The following is a 19,305-nucleotide window of genomic DNA, read 5'->3' as shown; positions in this document are numbered from 1 at the left end:
GATATGTTGCAATTTTTTTTCTTACTAATATCCATCAGTAGTCCCCACTGTGGAGCAAACCTGGAGACATGACATCAAACGATCATCAGTATTTACATGACCAGGAAATGTCCCAAGAAATGTGTTTGGAAACGACTGAAAAATGGTGACCAAGCGCTGCTTGGCCGGACGCGTCTTGCCTTCAGCGTGGAGTTAGTTTGTGCGCCAGGCGCCGAGGAGAATAATCTGTTTACAATGTGTGCGTTGATGGCCATTTTTTATGATGTTGTTTAATCCACAGTGGAGTAAAGGATGGGCTGTGTAGCAGAGCCCCAGACAAACTGGCTCCAGTGGCCATCTCTGTAGCCTATAGGCTTCTCTATTTGAGCCGAGAGACAGGTGTAAATCTCTCCTGCGATCTTTACTCTGCACTCTGCGCGACACTCACCTGAAGGTAAATAAATGGTTTATGGCCAAGTAAATGAACCACCTCTCCTGCTTTGTGGGCTTGTGCAAAAAAGAAGAACAGCCTCAGGGTAGATGTCATTGTCATGAATTGAACAGAAAAAGGAAAATGGACAGTGTGTGGTAGATACGTAGGGAGGGAAATATTAATATATCGATTTGTGTATCTATGGGGACGGGAAAGACGGCATTTATTCATAATTAAAGACATCTTTATTAAGCTTTTTTTTTCTTTTTTAAAGAAAATGAAGAAATAAAGTTCAGTTTACAGAATGTTTAAAAACATTCTGCTGCTTTTTAATCCAATCAGAAGTAGCCAAAGCTGAGTAGTGGTCATGTAAACTTGATACAAATATAACGCAGAAAAATCAATTACTGTTGGCTAAAATATTTTCAGAAAATATGTGCATAGATAGCTCTATTTCGCTTATGGGACAGCACTATATTTACTAGCGGATTCGTTTGACTGTGTGTGTGAATACTTTTAGACACCGTTATTTTAAATGGATTGATACTCAAAACAATCTCAGTGTCCCTGGATCGCTTTGCTATGCTGTCATTGGCACCCAATGTGTGTGTGTGTGTGTGTGTGTGTGTGTGTGTGTGTGTGTGTGTGTGTGTGTGTGTGTGTGTGTGTGTGTGTGTTGAGACAGAGCAAGCGAGAGAGAGAGAGAGAGAGAGAGACCAAAAGAGAGAGAGGGGAGCTATTATACCAAAGTTCTGCAAAGTAGGTCTGTGCCATTCTTGATTAGGGATTGTTCCCAAAAGATGGTTGCAGACATGAGATAATGAGGTCCTGTGATAACGCGGGCCTCCTTTAAGTTTTTCCCATGAAACGAGACTGTCGCCAGTCCACAAAACGACACTGTGCTTCGGCACCACGCTACTCACTTCTCATTTGTCGAGCACAAAAGCTGATCCGCCCCAAATCCGCACTAACAAACCAGGGACCGGGAGCAAATCATATAATGTTCAATCGTATTCACTTCTCCACTAATTAACTGGACTCCCACCTTATTCTTAAATACAGTGACCAATTAAACTGCCGTGTTTGCCAAAGGTCTCTGGGGCCACAGTCGGTCGCCAGGAACATTTGTGAAGGTCTGCGGCTTCACAATAGGCTATGGATCTTATTAGGTGAATGACACCAGCGAGGAAAGGTTAGAGGCTTTTTCACTGTCGTCGCTGGAAAACTAAGATGTTTCCTAATCGGATTTTAATTGCTTGGTTGAGTGGCTGATTCGTGTCCTCTCAGTGTTCGCAGTGGGATGAGTTTGTATTTCTGCGCCGATCCGCAAACATATGAAATCGTGACCATGATGTATTAGATGAAATTATAATTTTAATTTACAATCAGAATTATTTTATTTAATTGAAGAGAAACCCGAGGCTTTATATACAGGGCTGATATCAACAGGTGTAAACAGAATCTGTACTGAAAGTGACGCAGTTATAACTGTTTCTGCACAGAGCACTGATACTTTAATTTAAACCCCCCTCTCTGTCTACTTCACAGTGAGAGCCAATGTCCTAACATATAGCTATAAAGGCGGACGTGACCACAAAGACCATCAGTCCAGCACATAGATCCACGAAGGGGTCACAGTTACATTTATTTATTTATTTTTGCCTCGGCAAATGTGCTATTTTTTACAGCATTTGCGCGTACTGAGCCTAGCCTGCGCTTATTAGAGGTCACTCTAGACTTCTATAAGTTAAGCCAACCAGGTTTAGCTTACGTTCAAATACTCCCCCTCATTACCCCAAAAAATGTCTTTATACAAAACATCTGTGGGGGAGTACAATAAATGAAAGCACGGCTCCAAACCGCATCCTACTTCTTTTAGATTTTCATGTGGTTTTCGTGTATTGTCTAACTCAGTAAATACGGCCAGTCTCATATTTCAAATGTCACAATTCTCTGACGACTTGCAATTTGAACATGAAAAAGCAGCAACGGCAGACAGCTAGTAAAAAGAAAAAGGGAAAAGGTGGCTCTGAAACCTATTACATTCGCATTTACTTTTGAACAGATGTATTTGAAAAAAAAAAAAAAAATTAAAAAAAAGTTCCTTCCTACTATATATATATATATATATATATATGTGTGTGTGTGTGTGTGTATAGAGAGAGAGAGAGAGAGAGAGAATTGTTCATAAAGTTGATGTTTCAGTTCATAACTTTGCCCAGCCAGATGATGCTTCACATTCAGTTGCCACAGAAGTCGTTTAGTTAGTTTTTAATATGAGCACATAGATAATTTTAAAGTCCTTTAAATGACCCAGTTAATTTATGATTGTAACCCATCTGAGAAATGTAAGTACTTATTATGGATTATCCACACATCGCACCGTTTTTAAGCGCTGCACTTGCCATAACTTTACAACATAAAAAAATAATAATAATAAAAAAACCTCTATTCTACTTCTAAACAATATAAAGACTTTCGGGATCTTAATAAACATAGAGAATATGAACATATGTTGCTGTCTGTTGTTGATTTCTCAGAAGAGAAAACGTTTCAACTGCAAGCAACTTAATGCAAGGCTCCAAATACCCAGAGGAGGTTTCCGCAAACATTTACAAGGCATTATAGTTTCAGAAGTTACTGCAGGGATGCATCCAAAGCACGGAGAAGCATGTAGGAGATTCAATTGACCGCACTCAACTTTGCCGCCGTTTGAGCTTGCAGCATACACTTCAAATTTTTGTTCCCGCTACTGACAAAACCGTTAATTCACCCAGAAACGGGAGGTCAAGTTTCAGCAAAAGCAGAAAAAAAAGATGGGCGACAGCTCACAGGAACATTTGTGTAAGACCGCAAAGGTTTCTGTGTACAAAGAGCTCCAGTATGCCCTGGGCTTTCCTAAAATTATCCGTCGAGCGTTATTATGACACTTGTTGCTTCTATCTATATGTTTGAAAAATGTGATGTCAAGAGTGAGTTCACTCAGCTCAAATTTAGCAGGTGTGTTTAAGAAGAAGGGTATATAAATATGAATAAATTCTGTGAATCCTGTGAACGATCTGACAACAGTTTTTGTCATAATTATTTAAGACTTAAACACTGGATTCGCTGTATTTTAAAATAAAGCTTGGGTTCAGAGGCATCTTTTTTATTTGGATCTCGTCATTTCCTGAGTGATATCATTATGTATCTCATTAAAGCTCGACATTTTACTACTATCCTATGTGAGAAAGAAAAATCTGCACGTGTTACACAAGCCTGTGCTGCTTTATTTCTTTTTGCTACTGCCTCTCTTCTGTTGAGTAAAACAAAAAACTAATGGGATGAGCTGCAGTGAAATCCGCAGTGAAAAGGGTGGATTATAGGCTCAGGCCTACACACAGCACCTGTAGGGAGTGGCTGGAGAAACCTTCTCAAAATAACTCACAAAACTTATCCCAGCAGGTTGCAGCGAGGTTCAACAGGAAATATGACAGACCACCTGAGGCACAAATCCAGGAAGACCTGGCTTACCTTGAGGGTGCTGGCACCTAAGATAGTTTTATAAGGTCATTTAGGGATGGGGTGCACTGCTGTTTATGTAGCATAACTGGGCTGCAAATTTTTTACTGCATTTAAGCAGCTCCCTTTAAGTCATACTCACAGCCTTGATGTGGTCTGTCTCTGAGCCTGAAGCCTCCTTATTTCTTATTGAATGTCTATCACAGTACTTACCATGGATTTACTTTAAAGATTGGTATTACACTTGATCCAGTTACCTCAATCACCATTCTTGGTAAGCAAATATCTGATTGTGGGACCGAAAGACATAAAAGACATGTATTCAACCATCCCGTCAGTGGAAATCAGTGCTGGTTTCTTTTACCAAGCTTTCCAGACTGCATGGCACTTGCTTTTCCGCCTATGGTTTTCCATTTCAAAGCCCTGTGTCTCCATGTAAATACAAAAACACAGTAATCCAATCTGACCCCATTGCAAATTTTCCAGAAACTATTGGGGGGTAGTGGGGTTGACATGAGCCACACACTTATCCCACTTAACCTCTAGAGAGAAGCCACCCTAACCCCTTAGTCCAAGATTCCCTTGGTTGAGGAATGCACTGCTTTATACCACTCTGCTCTTAAAAGCACCATGTCTCGAGGTTGCACTCAATGGCAAAACCTTCTAACTTTGTGAGACCATAAACCCAAAGCAGCAGAGAGTGGATGCCAATGGTGGGGAAGCTAAATGGACAGCAGATACCAACATTGGGGCCTTCCCTGGCCACCGTTCTGCCCAAACCCAAATACTTTTTGATTTAAACCCAAAATAGTCCCTAACAGTTACATCTCATGAACATAGCAGGAGCATATTTATACTGTGCTAACTTGATGACAAATAACCTGAGGAATTTTCTGTTCCCCATTTACTATTGTTTGCTTTTTAGCATGCAAAACTAGTTCCAGTAGAATTCCCATTGCTCAGGATACAGCGGGAAAGATGCTTATCTCCCACGTTGGCGAGTGGTGGCACGTAAAGCAAGCTGAAGACTTTTGACACATGGTCCACATCTGAGGCATTTGCCATGAGTGTCTTGATCACACAGCGTGTAGCTACAGAGAAAGCCTGACGGCTGTTTATGAGGTTGAGCAGACAAATCCCCCGCATTATACTCTACAGGTGATGCATGCCACTGGACTGGTTTTGTTCTAATAGCGTTGTGTACATTGCACTTTCAAAACGCAGCTGTCAGTTCTTACTCTTTTCTGCAGCAACAGGAATAATAGGCATGGCCTGGTTTATGTAAATAGGAAACATTTCACAAACTTTTTTTGTGGGCTCCTTTGGAAAACGCAAGCCATTTTAAACAAAACACAAACTCCTGTGATTTCTTGATCTAAACACGATTATACTGAAATGTTTGTATGTAAAGTTTCTCAATATCTAAATGACAACACTGATTTCATTCCTTTCACGTAATCAATAAATGTATAAATTAATCAGTTTGTTTTTTATACCTTGTGTCAGATTTGTTTGGGTTTTTTGCTTTGTTTTTTTTTTTTGTTTTTTTGCACCCCAGAGGTCTTTAAAGCATGCCCTGTTTAAATGATGAATATAAAGCTTTATGCTCCCCCCCCCCCCCCCAATCTTCCAGCTGCTTCATCATTAACTGTGTGGTAATAAGGTAAATGTTATGAGCCTGCATCACTGCTGGTGAACAACCTTAACCAAAAACAGCAAATATCTCCCTAGGATAAAATTTCAAAAATAACATTTTCCTTAGTCAGCCTGTAGTCAATGCTTTGCCATCAATAGGCACATCTTCTAATTAACTAAAATAGTATTCAATCAATACCCATAACTGGCCATTGCAAGAATTGATGAGAGCAAGGGTTGACTTGACAAAAAATGATTGACATGGACATTTCATCAACAGGTAAAGAGCTTATCAATCTTCCAGCCAATTGACTAAAACATTTGTGTTATTCTGGCTAGAGCAATTTGGAGTCTGCACTCTTTTTGGGGGGCAATATGGTCTTGGTTAATCAATTTTAGGCCCACCTAAATGTCTGAGGTAAATGGTTTGTATTCAGAAAGTCATTATGCTGTTAATTGACCCCCCCCCCCCCCCCCTTCTTGTTGGGGTGTACATAATGAAGTTTGGGGTCATTATACTTCTTGGATACACCAATCTTGTGATGTTTCCTTTTCCTATCATGTTCTGTTAGGGCTGATGATTCTCACCAGACAATCTCCTCTATCCAGGAGTGGTGCCACCAAGTCTGTCCTTGCTTATCATTAACAATCTGCAAATAAACAGGACAGCATACATTACATCACTTGCAGCTCTATGATCAATTCCAGGAATGTCTTTGAAGCTTTGCTTAATGAACCTACACAGTGTAGCTGCTCTGTGTAGTTAAGCAATGAAAGCTTGATAACCCATGACATCAGTGCAGGTTTTTTCATTCCTGATAATATTTTAAGGCTTGTAAAGGAATATAAACAAAAATAAAATAAAGTTATAAAAACACAGAGTGGTTATAGTTTTCTCTTCTTCTTCTCTACCTTTTTTCCAAGAATCTTAAGTCACATTGTTCAAGGATCATTTCCGTAAACTGTGTGGACAGTACAGCATGACAGCTTTAAAACACAAGACATCCCCGAAGCTGCCTAAAATCACGCAAACCACACACCCACCCACACACGTGGAGTGAGAAATTTTAGAGGCTGTCCAGTCAGATATACTACCCCTTCTGATTTTGATATGCATGATCTCTGTACAAAAGGGAAGCGCTGACAAAGTTGGCTTCATCAATCAGTTGTGTCAGCTCAGTCCTTTTTATAGCCTCCTGAAGTCCCTGAGAGCCCTAACCCTGTAAAAGTTTATAAGTATTGACCATTCCCTACTTGCTTAGCTAATGAAGGCAGCTTGGCCACATAGCCTTGAAGGCTGCCACAATGTCAACACTGCTTCCTATTTGATGACACCCTGCGCTAAATTGAAATGTGCCGCTAATGGGGGCGAGTGTTTAAAGAAGAATAAGCCCCAGTAATTGACACAGACCTGACCTCTCTTACACAAAGAGTTGACTGCAAGCTCTCATATAGAAAACAGCACCTTAATGCTGGACATTGCACGCACTGTTTAGCTACTTAGCTCCAGGTGTTCTGTAAGATCTCCATTCAGTCAGAAGTTGCTGGAGCTTATCAATAGTGGCGCATTTGTTTTCTATAGCAAATCAATAACAGAGAAAATGCGCCACATCCGAGTACATCTCCTGGGGGCATATATGCATGCACTCCAGTTTACGTACTTGTATACAGTATCTACACAGGCAAGAGGGGCAGGTTTCTAAGACAGCGCCTAACAATACTTATGATGAAGAGGACATCCGACCGACAATAAACAAAAACCTGCACAACATGCGCGCGGTGGTCTCACACTGATACTTGCAAGCACGAGCGGTTTTTGCTGGCTCCCACAATAAGTCCCTAAGCACTTGTTTTCAATTCAGTGCAAGCTTTTACAAATTCTAACAACCAGTGTGCGACAAACAGGCCACATTTCCACGTTGTCAAAATATTCAGAATCGTGCATGTAGAATCATCATAATTCACTACATCCCTGTTGATTTTTGTAAGAATTTGCTCGTTCCCTCAAGGACTCTCAGATCCACGCGGTCCCCGCCTGGATCCATGGAGACAGACAAATGACTGAGAATTGATGGTCAATGTTTGCCCAAGGCTGCTGACTGGCCACTGCACTCTAGTTTACTTGTGAATTAGTGGTTAAATTGCATTTTGGAGAGCACTAGCGTGGCTTTGTCTTGGGTTCACTTCGACGCTGTGCAGAAAAAACTGTCACTGCACCGACTAATGAGCTGCTTCTAATTGGCGTTTTTAAGCATCTTATAAGTATATCAGCATTGTTAATAGGCGCATACTGCATGTTACCGTTATGGAAGTGCACTGTGGACCTTAGGCTATAGCGGTTATGGAAAATAGGTTATGACAGCTTGTACGGGTGTAACAGGAACAACACTGGCTCAGATAGCTTAAAAAAATACCCGTGCATTATCAATAACACCTAGTTGGTTATCCAGCGTGAGCAACTGACATTTTGCAGAGGCAGGCTATAACGGAATTGTTTCCCAGAGACAGTTGTGCCGGGAAAGTGTGCTATATTTAACAAGAGAATTGATTGGTAGGCTATGATTCAAAACATAGACGTTTTGTTGGGGAAGTGATAATGCAGTAGCACAAGTGAGCACATCCTCCCCGAACTGTGCTCCTCTGGGTATTTGTGCGCAAACTTGTGATACGGGATGAGCCTCAGCAAAGATGAACTTGGCTGTTAAATAAAACCCATTTCAAGTCGAAATGAAAATATTTATATTCACTGGCTCATCAAAATAATGTATTTACACACCATATGTACAGCACGCTTCTCTCACACCGAGTCAAATCCAAACATGGCTTGATGAGGAAAAGTGGAAGTGAAGACCTCACTGTAGGGAGTATAATCTAGGAAGATAATAAATGAAAAAAAAATGAACACATCTTACACCCGTGAGCTTTCAAATTTTTAAAAATCAAAATAAAATAAATAGCCTAATAAACTAATTCAAGATAAAATAACTGTTAGCGAAAGCCTCAAAGGTGTCATAATATTCGCCTAACGTTACATTACTGTCAGGAGCTTATCATAGAGCGCTTCATCCGTAACCCGGTCATATTTTCCTGAACTTGGAGGAGTTCGTTACTGGAAATGTTCCTCTGTTTTCCGGTGCTGATAAATCTGTGCTCGCAGACTCTGTAAAGTGCGAAGTGAAAAAATTAAATTGTTATATTAAATTATGACATAAATCTGATTATAACCCAGCAGGACAGTCTTCGTGGTATTCAAACCAAAAAGAAAAAAGAAAACACGGTGATACGGTGGGGAATGGGACAGAGAAGGAGAAGGAATTCAGCAGCGCAACACAACAACCGGCCGACAAAGCGAGCCGGTCTCCCGGCTTGGCTTGTCTGCTCTCTCCCTTTCGCTGGGTCTCACACACCGACCAATAGCGCAAGTTCTTTAACGATGTTGACATATTCACACAACACTGGCTGAGGCAGGGTGGTGTTTCACGGCAAAGCCCTTTTTAGTTTCCAAACACCTTTTTATAAGTCTGAAGTCTGTCCCCTCCACCCGACCTGTTAAAACCACGCCCACGCAGCCACACAATTGGTCCGAAAGCGTCAAAGAGCCAATCAAACCGAGCGCTGCTACTCTCTGTTGCATACACATCCATACAGTATGAAGCCCTATGGGCCACAGAGGCGCTAGGAAAATCACGGAGCTGGGACCTTACCACCTCTCTTTCTCTCTCTCTCTCTCGCTGGCCGTCAGCGGACTCCTTTCTTTTGCACACGTCTTTCCCTGAAATGTGTGTGTGCGTGAAAGGGAGAGGAGGAATAAAGTGTGTGCGCGCGTGTGAGGGTACATGTCCGGAGCGAGTAAAGGCAGGGGGATTATTCGGCGCTATCGAAATATTTCAACACGTCGCTTTCGCTGCAGGACTGAAGCCAATAAGAGGGAACCCATTTTAACAGGAATGCCGATATTGTAAACAGCAGCAGAAGAGAAGGAATGCACCGCAGTCAATTAAGTGACTCACCTCACTCGGTTTAATTCGACTAATGTCCGAAAGACGCAGAAAGTTGTCCGATGCGCGTTAACCTCCGAAGAAAATCGGCCTGGCAGCACTCTTGAAGATTAATGGAGAGCACATATACATTTCACTTTGCAGACTTTTGACCAACGATTCAGCAAATGACTGCAGAGATTTCCCGGCAACTTGGGAAAAAATAGTGGATGCTTGTTCCCGTCGAGTTCAAGGAGGAATTTCCAAAAAGCTTTCCAACTCCAGATTGGTTTTGATTTTTGTTTCTTATTTTGCCATCATTTGGCTCTGTCATACGCGAGCCTTAGTGTTCTAAGAAGTATTGCTTTCCATCCAGCCAGTCGTCTACGTTTGTTGCCTGCTCTTGGATGAACTTCCTGATGAGAGATCCAGTCATACAGGGATCAAGTATGGCATATCATCCGTTTATACCTCATCGGGGTCCGGAATTTGCCATGAGTGCGATGCTGGGTCACCAGCCTCCCTTCTTCCCGGCCCTGGCTCTCCCTCCCAGCGGCTCCCTCTCTCTGCCGGGCGCCCTTGGAAAGCCGATCATGGACCAGCTGATGGGAGCCGCGGAGACCGGCCTCCACTTCTCCTCGCTGGGACATCAGGCTGCTGCCGCCCACCTCAGGCCTCTGAAGACTTTGGAGCCTGAGGAAGAGGTGGAGGACGACCCAAAAGTTCACTTGGAAGCCAAGGAGCTTTGGGAACTCTTCCACAAGAAGGGCACTGAGATGGTGATCACAAAATCCGGAAGGTGAAACATGTTTGTGTGTTTATTCAAATAATTAAAAAAAAACAACAACAACGCAGAATCCTGTTGTGTGTGATCAAAATGTGGGATGTTATGTCATTAGCCTGCACACATACAGATACATTACAATTACTACAATTACTTTAGAAGAATAAGTATAGAATAATCCTTTAATTGTCCCACAAGGGGAAATTTGGTTGTAACAGCAGCCAAAAAGACACATATACAAACAAACAGTACACAGGACACAGAACAAAAACATACACAATTTTTCTTACATATTTACATTAAGGACAATGGTTACTATATACAGAGAGTACTGTACAGTTATTAAATTAAATAAAAAAGCCTTTACATTCCTCTAAGTTCAACTGGTTACGTTGACATTTCAGTCTAAATATGCCACAAATATAACGCTGAAACGGCATTTTTTAGTTATAGAGTAAAACAGCAAAGATCGGCCATTTCTGATATCTATTTCTCGCTTGGTAAATAAAAAAGAGACCATCTATAGCTACAGTGTAAATTTTCGTGTTCACACAGCCTGCAAAGACACTTTACTAGGACGTCTTTATTGGTGGAAAACAGCATACACTCGCCTAAAATAAAAGGGATTATGCATGCAACTCATGAATTATTAATATTAAACCTTGTCTTTCATTAGTTTTCACTTCAAAGATCTATACACAGCTTATGATATAAAATATGTCTTGATAATAATTTTTTTACCCACTGCCCTTTTTATCTAAACTTTCTGTTGTCAGAATACTCTATTAAAGTGGCTCATAGAGCTCTGACTAAATTAATTTTATCATCACGGTAATCTTATTGTGTGTGTGTGTGTGTGTGTGTGTGTGTGTGTGTGTGTGTGTGTGTGTGTGTGCGTGTGTGTGCGTGTGTGTGTGTGTAGGCCTTTCGTGACATTAAGAATCAAGACATCATTTATTTATTGGAGAGTATATACTCATAATATATTTGTTTACCCAGCACAGACATACATTAATTAATAGCAGGCTGTCACACTGAGATTATAGCGGTGTAATACACTTCTTAAAATCTAGACCTTAGTTTATTTACGTGTACCTAAAAAACATCGTGTTTTTTAAAATATCGTTGGATATTTTACCCCGTGATTTATTTTGTAACGCATTCGTGTTCATAATATATTTTTGTTCTGTCACAGGCGGATGTTCCCTCCGTTCAAAGTGAGGTGCACTGGTCTGGACAAGAAGGCAAAGTACATACTCTTGATGGATATAGTTGCAGCCGACGACTGCAGGTACAAATTTCATAACTCCCGCTGGATGGTGGCAGGAAAGGCCGACCCCGAAATGCCAAAGAGGATGTACATTCACCCGGACAGTCCGGCTACTGGTGAACAGTGGATGTCAAAAGTCGTCAATTTTCACAAGCTCAAGCTGACAAATAACATCTCTGACAAGCATGGATTTGTAAGTTCAACTAATGTATGTCAATTTCCCTATTTATCAACTTACCGCTTTAGTAAACACATGTCGTCATGATTTAAAATTGATTGTTTTATTTTAGTACAGTTTTTTTTTATTTTTTTAAATGAACACCTAAAAGACCCGTTTACAACAATAAAAATGACAAACGTGGTCATGTTGAGATATTTTGTAAGAGTTTTTTTTTTTTTATTTATTGCAAATATTAAGCTTGATATTTAAACTTGTTTTGGTGCAGATATGGTTCGATTTGTCTATTTTAATACGAAGAGAGCTTATGTTTTAACAAACTAGCGATCCTAAAAAGTAACACAGAATAAACAAATCTCTTTGTATTGTGAGCCTTTTATAATTGCTCATGTTTGTGACTGTGTGTGTGTGTTGCAGACCATTCTTAACTCGATGCACAAATATCAGCCCCGGTTTCACATTGTGAGGGCCAACGATATTCTCAAACTCCCGTACAGTACCTTCAGGACTTATGTTTTTCCTGAAACGGATTTCATTGCCGTGACCGCTTATCAAAATGACAAGGTAAGCGCAATTATTGCCCAGAGGTCTGCTAAACTTATATTCTGATTTTTTTTTCTCAAATGTAGCCTCCCTAGCCGTGCCAGACGCGCTTTCCTTTCCGCTCTGTACCTTTTTGTTGTCATAAAATATGAAAGACGTCATATTTGTTTGAGGCTGGGAGCTTGGAGTATCATAGCGTCGGTCAGGGTTTGGCGAGTGAGGGGTGGGGGGTTGCGACTAAGTGCCACATTCACCAGTCTGTGGTAGGAAAGTCATAATTCAGAGGAATGTTGTGCAGGTTATCTTTCTTTTATTTAATCACGTGGAAAGGATTTGTCTCAGACCCAGACCCGCTCTCGTTCTCCCTGTCTTTGCATTTGTGATTGCAGGCTGTGTGTGTGTGTGTGTGTGTGTGTGTGTGTGTGTGTGTGTGTGTGTGTGTGTGTGTGTGTGTGTGTAGCTACAGTGTGGTGTGTACAGCAACAGTGTGTGTACAGGGGGGCGAAGAAACGTAAAGGGGGGAAAGAGGGAAATTGCTTCAGACTGTAGTGCATGGTAGCGTTTTATACTTTGTAAGAAAAAGAATAAATTAAAAAAAATAAAATCAAAATCGTCTCAGTGACTCTTTGGAAGAGCTGGAAACCCCTTGGCACCACATCTGCCCTCCCGTCTGCAGTTCTATCACTGCCAGCTGGAGGGGAAGTGGTGAGTGAATAAAGTTTTGCAAAAATCACAAACAACGCTGCATACTTCACACTCGTGGAGAAACGTGCCAATAGGAGGACTCCTGCCTTCTTTGTGTTCATGCGTCTTTTTGTTTATCGCGTGTTTTACCTTTAAAAACCCCAAAAATAAGTTTGGCCTTTGGGACAAGTGATCATTGTGTCTTGTAAAGTTGGAACAATAACTGGCTTAAAGCGGCACTGAATGACTTTTAGGGATGTTTCCTTTCCTATTTACTGTTATTTACACACAGTTTCAATTATTTCAGATAACGCAGCTGAAAATCGACCATAATCCATTTGCTAAAGGATTCCGTGACACGGGCAATGGGAGAAGGGAAAAGAGGTAAGCTAGAGGGAAAAACGTGAATATACGTGAAAATAAAGGGAGAAAAGACTTACTGCATTTAGGCTACATGTAGACAGACAGTGATCTTGCTGGATTATACGTCTAAGCTTCCACATTAACCGCAGGGGGTCCGACTCTTCACAAGATTACGCTAAAACTATAGGCTAATTCTAAAGTCATAAATCTTTTGAATTAAAATAATCTTACTAAGCTTCTGCATTATTTGTTATGTTTTTTTTAACCTGAACTGTGGCTACCACCTATAATAACCTAGCTACTTGTGCGCAGGAAACAGCTGGCCCTGCAATCCATGCGTTCGTACGAGGAGCATCAGAAAAAGGAAAACGGGGCTTCAGACGACTCCTCTGGAGAGCAGCCTTCTTTTAAGTGTTTCGGCCAGGCCTCGTCCCCTGCCGTGTCTACAGTGGGCCCCCCACACCTGAAAGGTAGGCTTGACAGACCCCACCACTAGTCACAGCTCTGATCACAAGTTATGTGTCAACTCGTAAAATTTCCACTATGCCAAGACTTTTTCAGGATAGCTGAACGTAATGTGTTCAATTAAATCTGCGAAGCCAAGCTATGAATGAATAGCTGATCATTTACATGAGGAAAATTGATAGGGAAAGTCTCTACAATTACCGTCTCGTTCAGATTAACAATAAACAATTAAACAAGGATTAGCCTCAGTATAGTTGGTGGTATACTGTTGTGTCTGCTACAGCTGTTTTGGAGCAATTTGCAAAAATACATTAAAATACTCAAAAAAGGCCATGTGAGAATGTGTAACACACCGCCATCTATTATTGGAAGCAATGCAAATAAACCTCATCGGTGTGGATTCCTATTGTGCAATAAATGTCCTGCGTGTTTGTTTTCTATTCGACCTCTGAGGGTCAGCTGTAGCAGGCTACCTCAGATAGTAGGAGTTATTATTATTGCCATGATTCACCCATGTGCGAAAGGGAAACTGATATTCTACTCCTCCTACTTACAGACTTCTGCGACAGCGATGAGGATAGCGACGACGAGAGCAAAGATGGACACAATAAAGATGGTCCGGACTCCAGCAAGATTTCCACCACCACAGAGGACGGGAAGGATCACGAAGCGAGTCCAGCTAAAGGGCATCCGTTCAGTAACAGTGACTCTACTAGTAGGATCCGCGAAAGCGGTCCCAGGACTGAGAAAAGCCAGGCAGACTCACGGCAGAGCCCCATCACTGTTATCTCCAGTACCACCCGCTCTGGAGAAGAACTCAAGAGCCCGAACCAGGACCATCCCAAAACGGACGAATGTAGGTCAATAAGCAAGGACAGTTTCATGCCTTTGACCGTTCAGACTGACAGCGCACACATAGGTCACAGCCACCTGCATAATTTTGGATTTCCTACAGGCCTAACAGGACAACAGTTTTTTAATCACCTAGGGAGCGCGCATCCGTTTCTCTTGCACCCCAGTCAGTTCAACATGGGGGGCGCATTCTCAAACATGGCCGCAGGCATGGGACCACTATTGACAGCCGTGTCCACGGGAGGGGTGAGCACCATGGACACAGCTAGTATGGCATCACCTCCGCAAAGCTTGACGGGGGCGCCAGGTCTGCCCTTTCATCTGCAGCAACACGTCTTGGCATCACAGGTAAAACCCGTTTTCTCTGGCCTGTGGGCCTACCGCCAGCTTTGCGCAAACACGTGATTGGCATTTCAACACAGCCGACTAGGCCCAGATTTAATATCGTGTGAGATAATACTATGCATTTAATGGTCATAAGTTAGCGTGAACACGATTTGAGAAAGTGTGTGTGTGGTTGTGCGTGTGCGGCTGTATTGTTCTTGCGGGGGTTTGTTTATTTTGTTTTAAGGCCAAATGGGCTAATATTCGAAGTGAAGTCATGCAGCTGTATTTTGACTGAGCACGGTGTCGTGGGCATGGTTTTACTAGATTTCACTTTGGACTCTTGTTGTTAATTCTGGAGTAACTATGTCTGGTTAAAAAAGGCTGGATTTGAGGCAACCTTACAAAAAGCTTTTTAACATTTCTTCTGCTAGTTTTGTTTTCATAAAAGGTCATTATTATTATAATTTTAGTATTTTAGAGCCACAATGGTGAGAAATAATAAGGAAAAATAACTCAAATAAGGAAAGATCATTATGTTTTAATAGACAACAAAGTGTCTATTTCCCCCTATTTATTGTCAAAGCAAGCCTTGTGGTTTCTTTAGCGGAAGCATCAGGGAACCCGATTTTTCTTAATTCTTAAACAAGTGGATCGTAAAGCTTTCCGGCTGAATATTTTGTAATTCATGGAAGCTACTACGATCTTTACAAGTCAAATCCTCGTTCTGGATCAGTGAACGTAAAATCTCCAAGCAGATTCGATGAAGTGTGATAAAATGAAGCTTTTAAATTTTGGGGAAATCATAACTCAAATGCATTTCTCTTGCCTTTCCCCTCTTTTTTGGGGAGACTCACGTGTTGTTTTACTCTGTTAGAAGTGTTTGAATGGTGTGATCAGCGGTGTGATATGTGGCTCACTCTCAGTTTCTCCCATTTACCCGCAGGGCATTGCCATGTCTCCCTTTGGCAATTTATTCCCTTATCCGTACACGTACATGGCAGCAGCCGCGGCAGCCTCGTCTGCTGCCTCCTCCACGGTGCACCGACACCCTTTCCTGAACGCAGTCCGTCCCCGACTCAGGTACAGCCCCTACTCTCTCCCGATGACGGTACCGGACAGCACGCTGCTCACCACTGCCATGCCCTCCATGGGCAGCGGCGGGGCCGAGCTGAAAGGGGAAGGCATCGTACCAGCGAGCCCAGTGTCCGCTGTCACCCTGGATTCCACGTCGGAAGTTACCAGTCATTCGTCCACAATATCCTCCGGATCGGTCTCCATGTCCCCAAAGACTTGCACGGAGAAAGACGCGGCCAACGAGCTTCAGAGCATTCAGCGCCTGGTCAGTGGACTCGACTCAAACCAAGACAGGCCACGGAGCGGGTCCCCCTAGGATTTTTTTTGTTTGTTTTCAATTCTGCTTCTTATGGGGTGTTTTGTTGTCTTGAAAAGAGAAACACATCGACACGTTGAAGGTGATGACATCACTGACCCTCGTAGACTAATGCAGGGTTTTTTTTAAAGAAAAGCTCAAACCGTGAACTGTTGGACCTTTTTCGTTTCTGAAATGCACTTTGTTTAATAATCATCTGATCTGTATATTTCTTTCTCTTGCTCTTCTTTTTTTGTTAAATTAAACATCACTCGTATCCTGTCATATGAATACCGTACAAGTATTGAAACTGAATCGCTGGCATGGGTGTGACTTACAGATTTAGGAGAAGTTGCTGCTGTGTCCTGTCTCCTAACGTTATTGTACACACATGGGGGGTGAAGTGTTTTTTTTTTCAATATGCACTCTGATTTGATTTGACTTATCTGCATTCACTACCGTTTGACCTACCTTTGAAAGACTGCTGTATTTTGTTGTACGCTCTTAATTCATTGAAAACGTTGCATGCCCTCTAAAAGAAACCGAATGTCATTTCAACACTAAAAAAAAGTTAAACGAAAAATTGTGGGAAAATATTCCATTTGAATATAATTATCACGTATTCATTTAATTTTATTTTCAATTAGGTTATGAACTGTAAAAAAGAAAGAAAGAAAGAAAGAAAAGAAAAAAAATAGTTTTTCTTCATGCGTTTTTTTAATGAGAATAGGCAGATTCTGAAATGACTGGTGCTCCGAGACAAGTGTGTGACCCAGGCATGCAGGCAAAGGGAAGCAGGAATTTAAAGTAAATATAAAAGAAAAAAGAAAAAAGAAATGAAAATGAAAGGTGGTATTGATCATCGCTGTAAATAGGAATATATAAAATATTTATGTAATTATTTCATATTGTTATTGCTTGTAAATACAACTGAGTAGTTTGTTTTTAGGGATCTGTTCTTAATTTATTGTCGATATACCTGTGTAAAGATAGTTTGTGGACTATTATCCTTTTTTGTTGCCATCTGCATTTATACCCCATTTAAAATATGGAATTTACCCCCTTCCCAAATATCCACTGAGCTAGTTATTCACACTCATGTGCCATTGTATTTTCACCTGTCCTCGTGTGTGAAGTCCTACTGTTTAAGACGAATGAAAAAACGACAACGCACTGCACCAATGGCTTGAAAAAAAAACGTATATATTATTTTTGGAGAAGGGTTTTTAAAAGAAAAAAAAGTGCTGTTGAAGTGTGAAAAAAAGTGGACAATCTTTCTGTTATTAACATACTTTGCGAGTCTGATCTTAAAAGTGCCGCATACTCGAAAAAATGAAGGTTTCTTTTTGTGTTTCTTAAGTTGTCAGTGGGTTATGTTGTATTGGAGTTATGTCTAGTTTACAACATCGACATCGTGTTCTTGAAAGTTTCAATAAAATGTCGAAATGCCTTTCTTTTCTTTTCTTTTCTTTTCTTTTCTTTCTTCTTTTTTCCTCGTTTTATCCAATACAGCGGAGAATTATTTTAAACTACAATTCGCAATTAAATTCGCATACCATCCTGTAGAAGGCTGGGATTGTGCGATACAGTCCCAAAACTTTCTGCCACCATGTTTTTGATTAGTCTGTGAAGGTGAGTGAAGTCTCTAATAGTCTAGGTTGTGTTCAAAATGTCAAATTAAGATAAGTCAGAACCTGGGATGGCTACCTGGATAAGAGGCCTCACGGTGTAATTCAGCGCCGTTTTTATGGGTCTCACTTGACGTCAAATGCAGGCTAGAGTTTTACAAATGTACTATGAATTAATCTTTTTGTGGAAATCTGAAAGAAAGGTGGTGCAGTTTAAAAGAAAATCTTGAAATAATTTTACAAGCTATGAGAATTTGGGGGTTTTCAGGCCAGCAATTTTTGGATTTAATATCGCATCTCGAAAAAGTTCATTTTGGCCAAACAGGTCCGCAATTTGGTTTCGGTTTAGTAAAAGAAAAGAAAAGGAAAAGGGCGGCATTAGAGGAGCCACATGAAACTGACACTGCTGATGAGCCAGCGTGGTGAAGGTGTGTTACTTTCGGACAGAGACTAAGACTACGACATCCCTTGATTACCCTCTATATTGCTCTTCGTGTCGTGAGTTTATCAGCGACACGATATTTGTATATTGTCTGGTTAATATGTAGCAAACCTGGCGCTAGTGAATAGGTGTAGACATCATACAAACTGTCTCAATTGGCCTGTCTTATTGCTCACCTGGCGCCTTCGATGAGCATATCTGCCATTTTATTGCACGGAAGGCGACAATGCGTCTGTAATAGTACCTAGATACGACGCCCCCAAGCGGCTACAGCGCAGGTTTATTAACTGCACACTAGGCCAAATGACAAATCTTGGGTGAGAGCTCTCTGAGGGGCCAGTGATAAAGTGATAACGATTGTTTGACTTGAACATACAGCTACTGTAATTTCAATAATTTGTGACATTTAATAGCTAATAAAGGAGTGTGTAATGACTTTGTTTAATACAACAAAAGTAGCACACAAACACACTGAAATAAAAGCTGTGCGTTTGATAGCCCCAACCCACGTGAACGACCACAGATACTGTAAGGGACATATAACAATATAACAATATAACAGTGCATGATGATGAACAATAAACAGTGACAGTAACAAAAGTACCGCATGTAAACTACTATACCTGGCTACTTACCCGAGTTAAATATATATATATATATATATATATATATATATATATAAAGAGAGAGAGACAGACAGACAGACAGAGGGTTTTTTTTTTTTAAATAAAGTGCAGAAATAAAAAAATATTTAGGGAACACTCTATTTATGCATCTCTTTCTGGAATAAAGCCCTCAAAGAATTGATGATTTTCGTTTACCTTTGTAAAGTCATTTTGTTATTACTGAATTTGGCTGTTAATAGAACTTATTTC

At 41.0% G+C, this 19,305-nt stretch overlaps 1 protein-coding gene across 2 annotated transcripts; it reads left to right on the top strand.

Moving 5' to 3' along the window:
• The first annotated feature begins 9,203 nt into the window (after positions 1–9,203).
• Positions 9,204–18,865, top strand: tbx3a (T-box transcription factor 3a). 2 transcript variants are annotated; one of them, XM_084935258.1, is made up of 7 exons: positions 9,204–10,324; positions 11,505–11,772; positions 12,175–12,321; positions 13,292–13,368; positions 13,660–13,817; positions 14,369–15,012; positions 15,935–18,865. In XM_084935258.1, exons 1-7 carry the CDS (start codon positions 9,933–9,935, stop codon positions 16,379–16,381), a joined length of 2,133 nt encoding a protein of 710 aa, XP_084791384.1. In that variant the 5' UTR covers positions 9,204–9,932; the 3' UTR covers positions 16,382–18,865. The 2 variants fall into 2 exon arrangements, with proteins under 2 accessions (XP_084791384.1, XP_084791383.1); XM_084935257.1 differs by having other exon boundaries at positions 11,505–11,787.
• The last annotated feature ends 440 nt before the right edge of the window (positions 18,866–19,305 follow it).

The sequence above is a fragment of the Perissodus microlepis genome, chromosome 7 (genome assembly GCF_051167445.1).
Source record: "Perissodus microlepis isolate ML-2025 ecotype Zambia chromosome 7, ASM5116744v1, whole genome shotgun sequence".
Classification (NCBI taxonomy): domain Eukaryota; kingdom Metazoa; phylum Chordata; class Actinopteri; order Cichliformes; family Cichlidae; genus Perissodus; species Perissodus microlepis.
Note: the sequence above shows the minus strand (reverse complement) of the source record. Positions and strands in the feature narration are given on the sequence as shown.

What these genes read in the sequence shown, in the direction of transcription:
- tbx3a (XM_084935257.1), top strand. Translation starts at nt 9,933, where the DNA reads ATGAACTTCCTGATGAGAGATCCAGTCATACAGGGATCAAGTATGGCA. An exon ending in GTGATCACAAAATCCGGAAG is followed by an intron (nt 10,325 to 11,504) that starts GTGAAACATGTT and finishes GTTCTGTCACAG; the next exon opens with GCGGATGTTCCCTCCGTTCA. An exon ending in AACACGTCTTGGCATCACAG is followed by an intron (nt 15,013 to 15,934) that starts GTAAAACCCGTT and finishes ATTTACCCGCAG; the next exon opens with GGCATTGCCATGTCTCCCTT.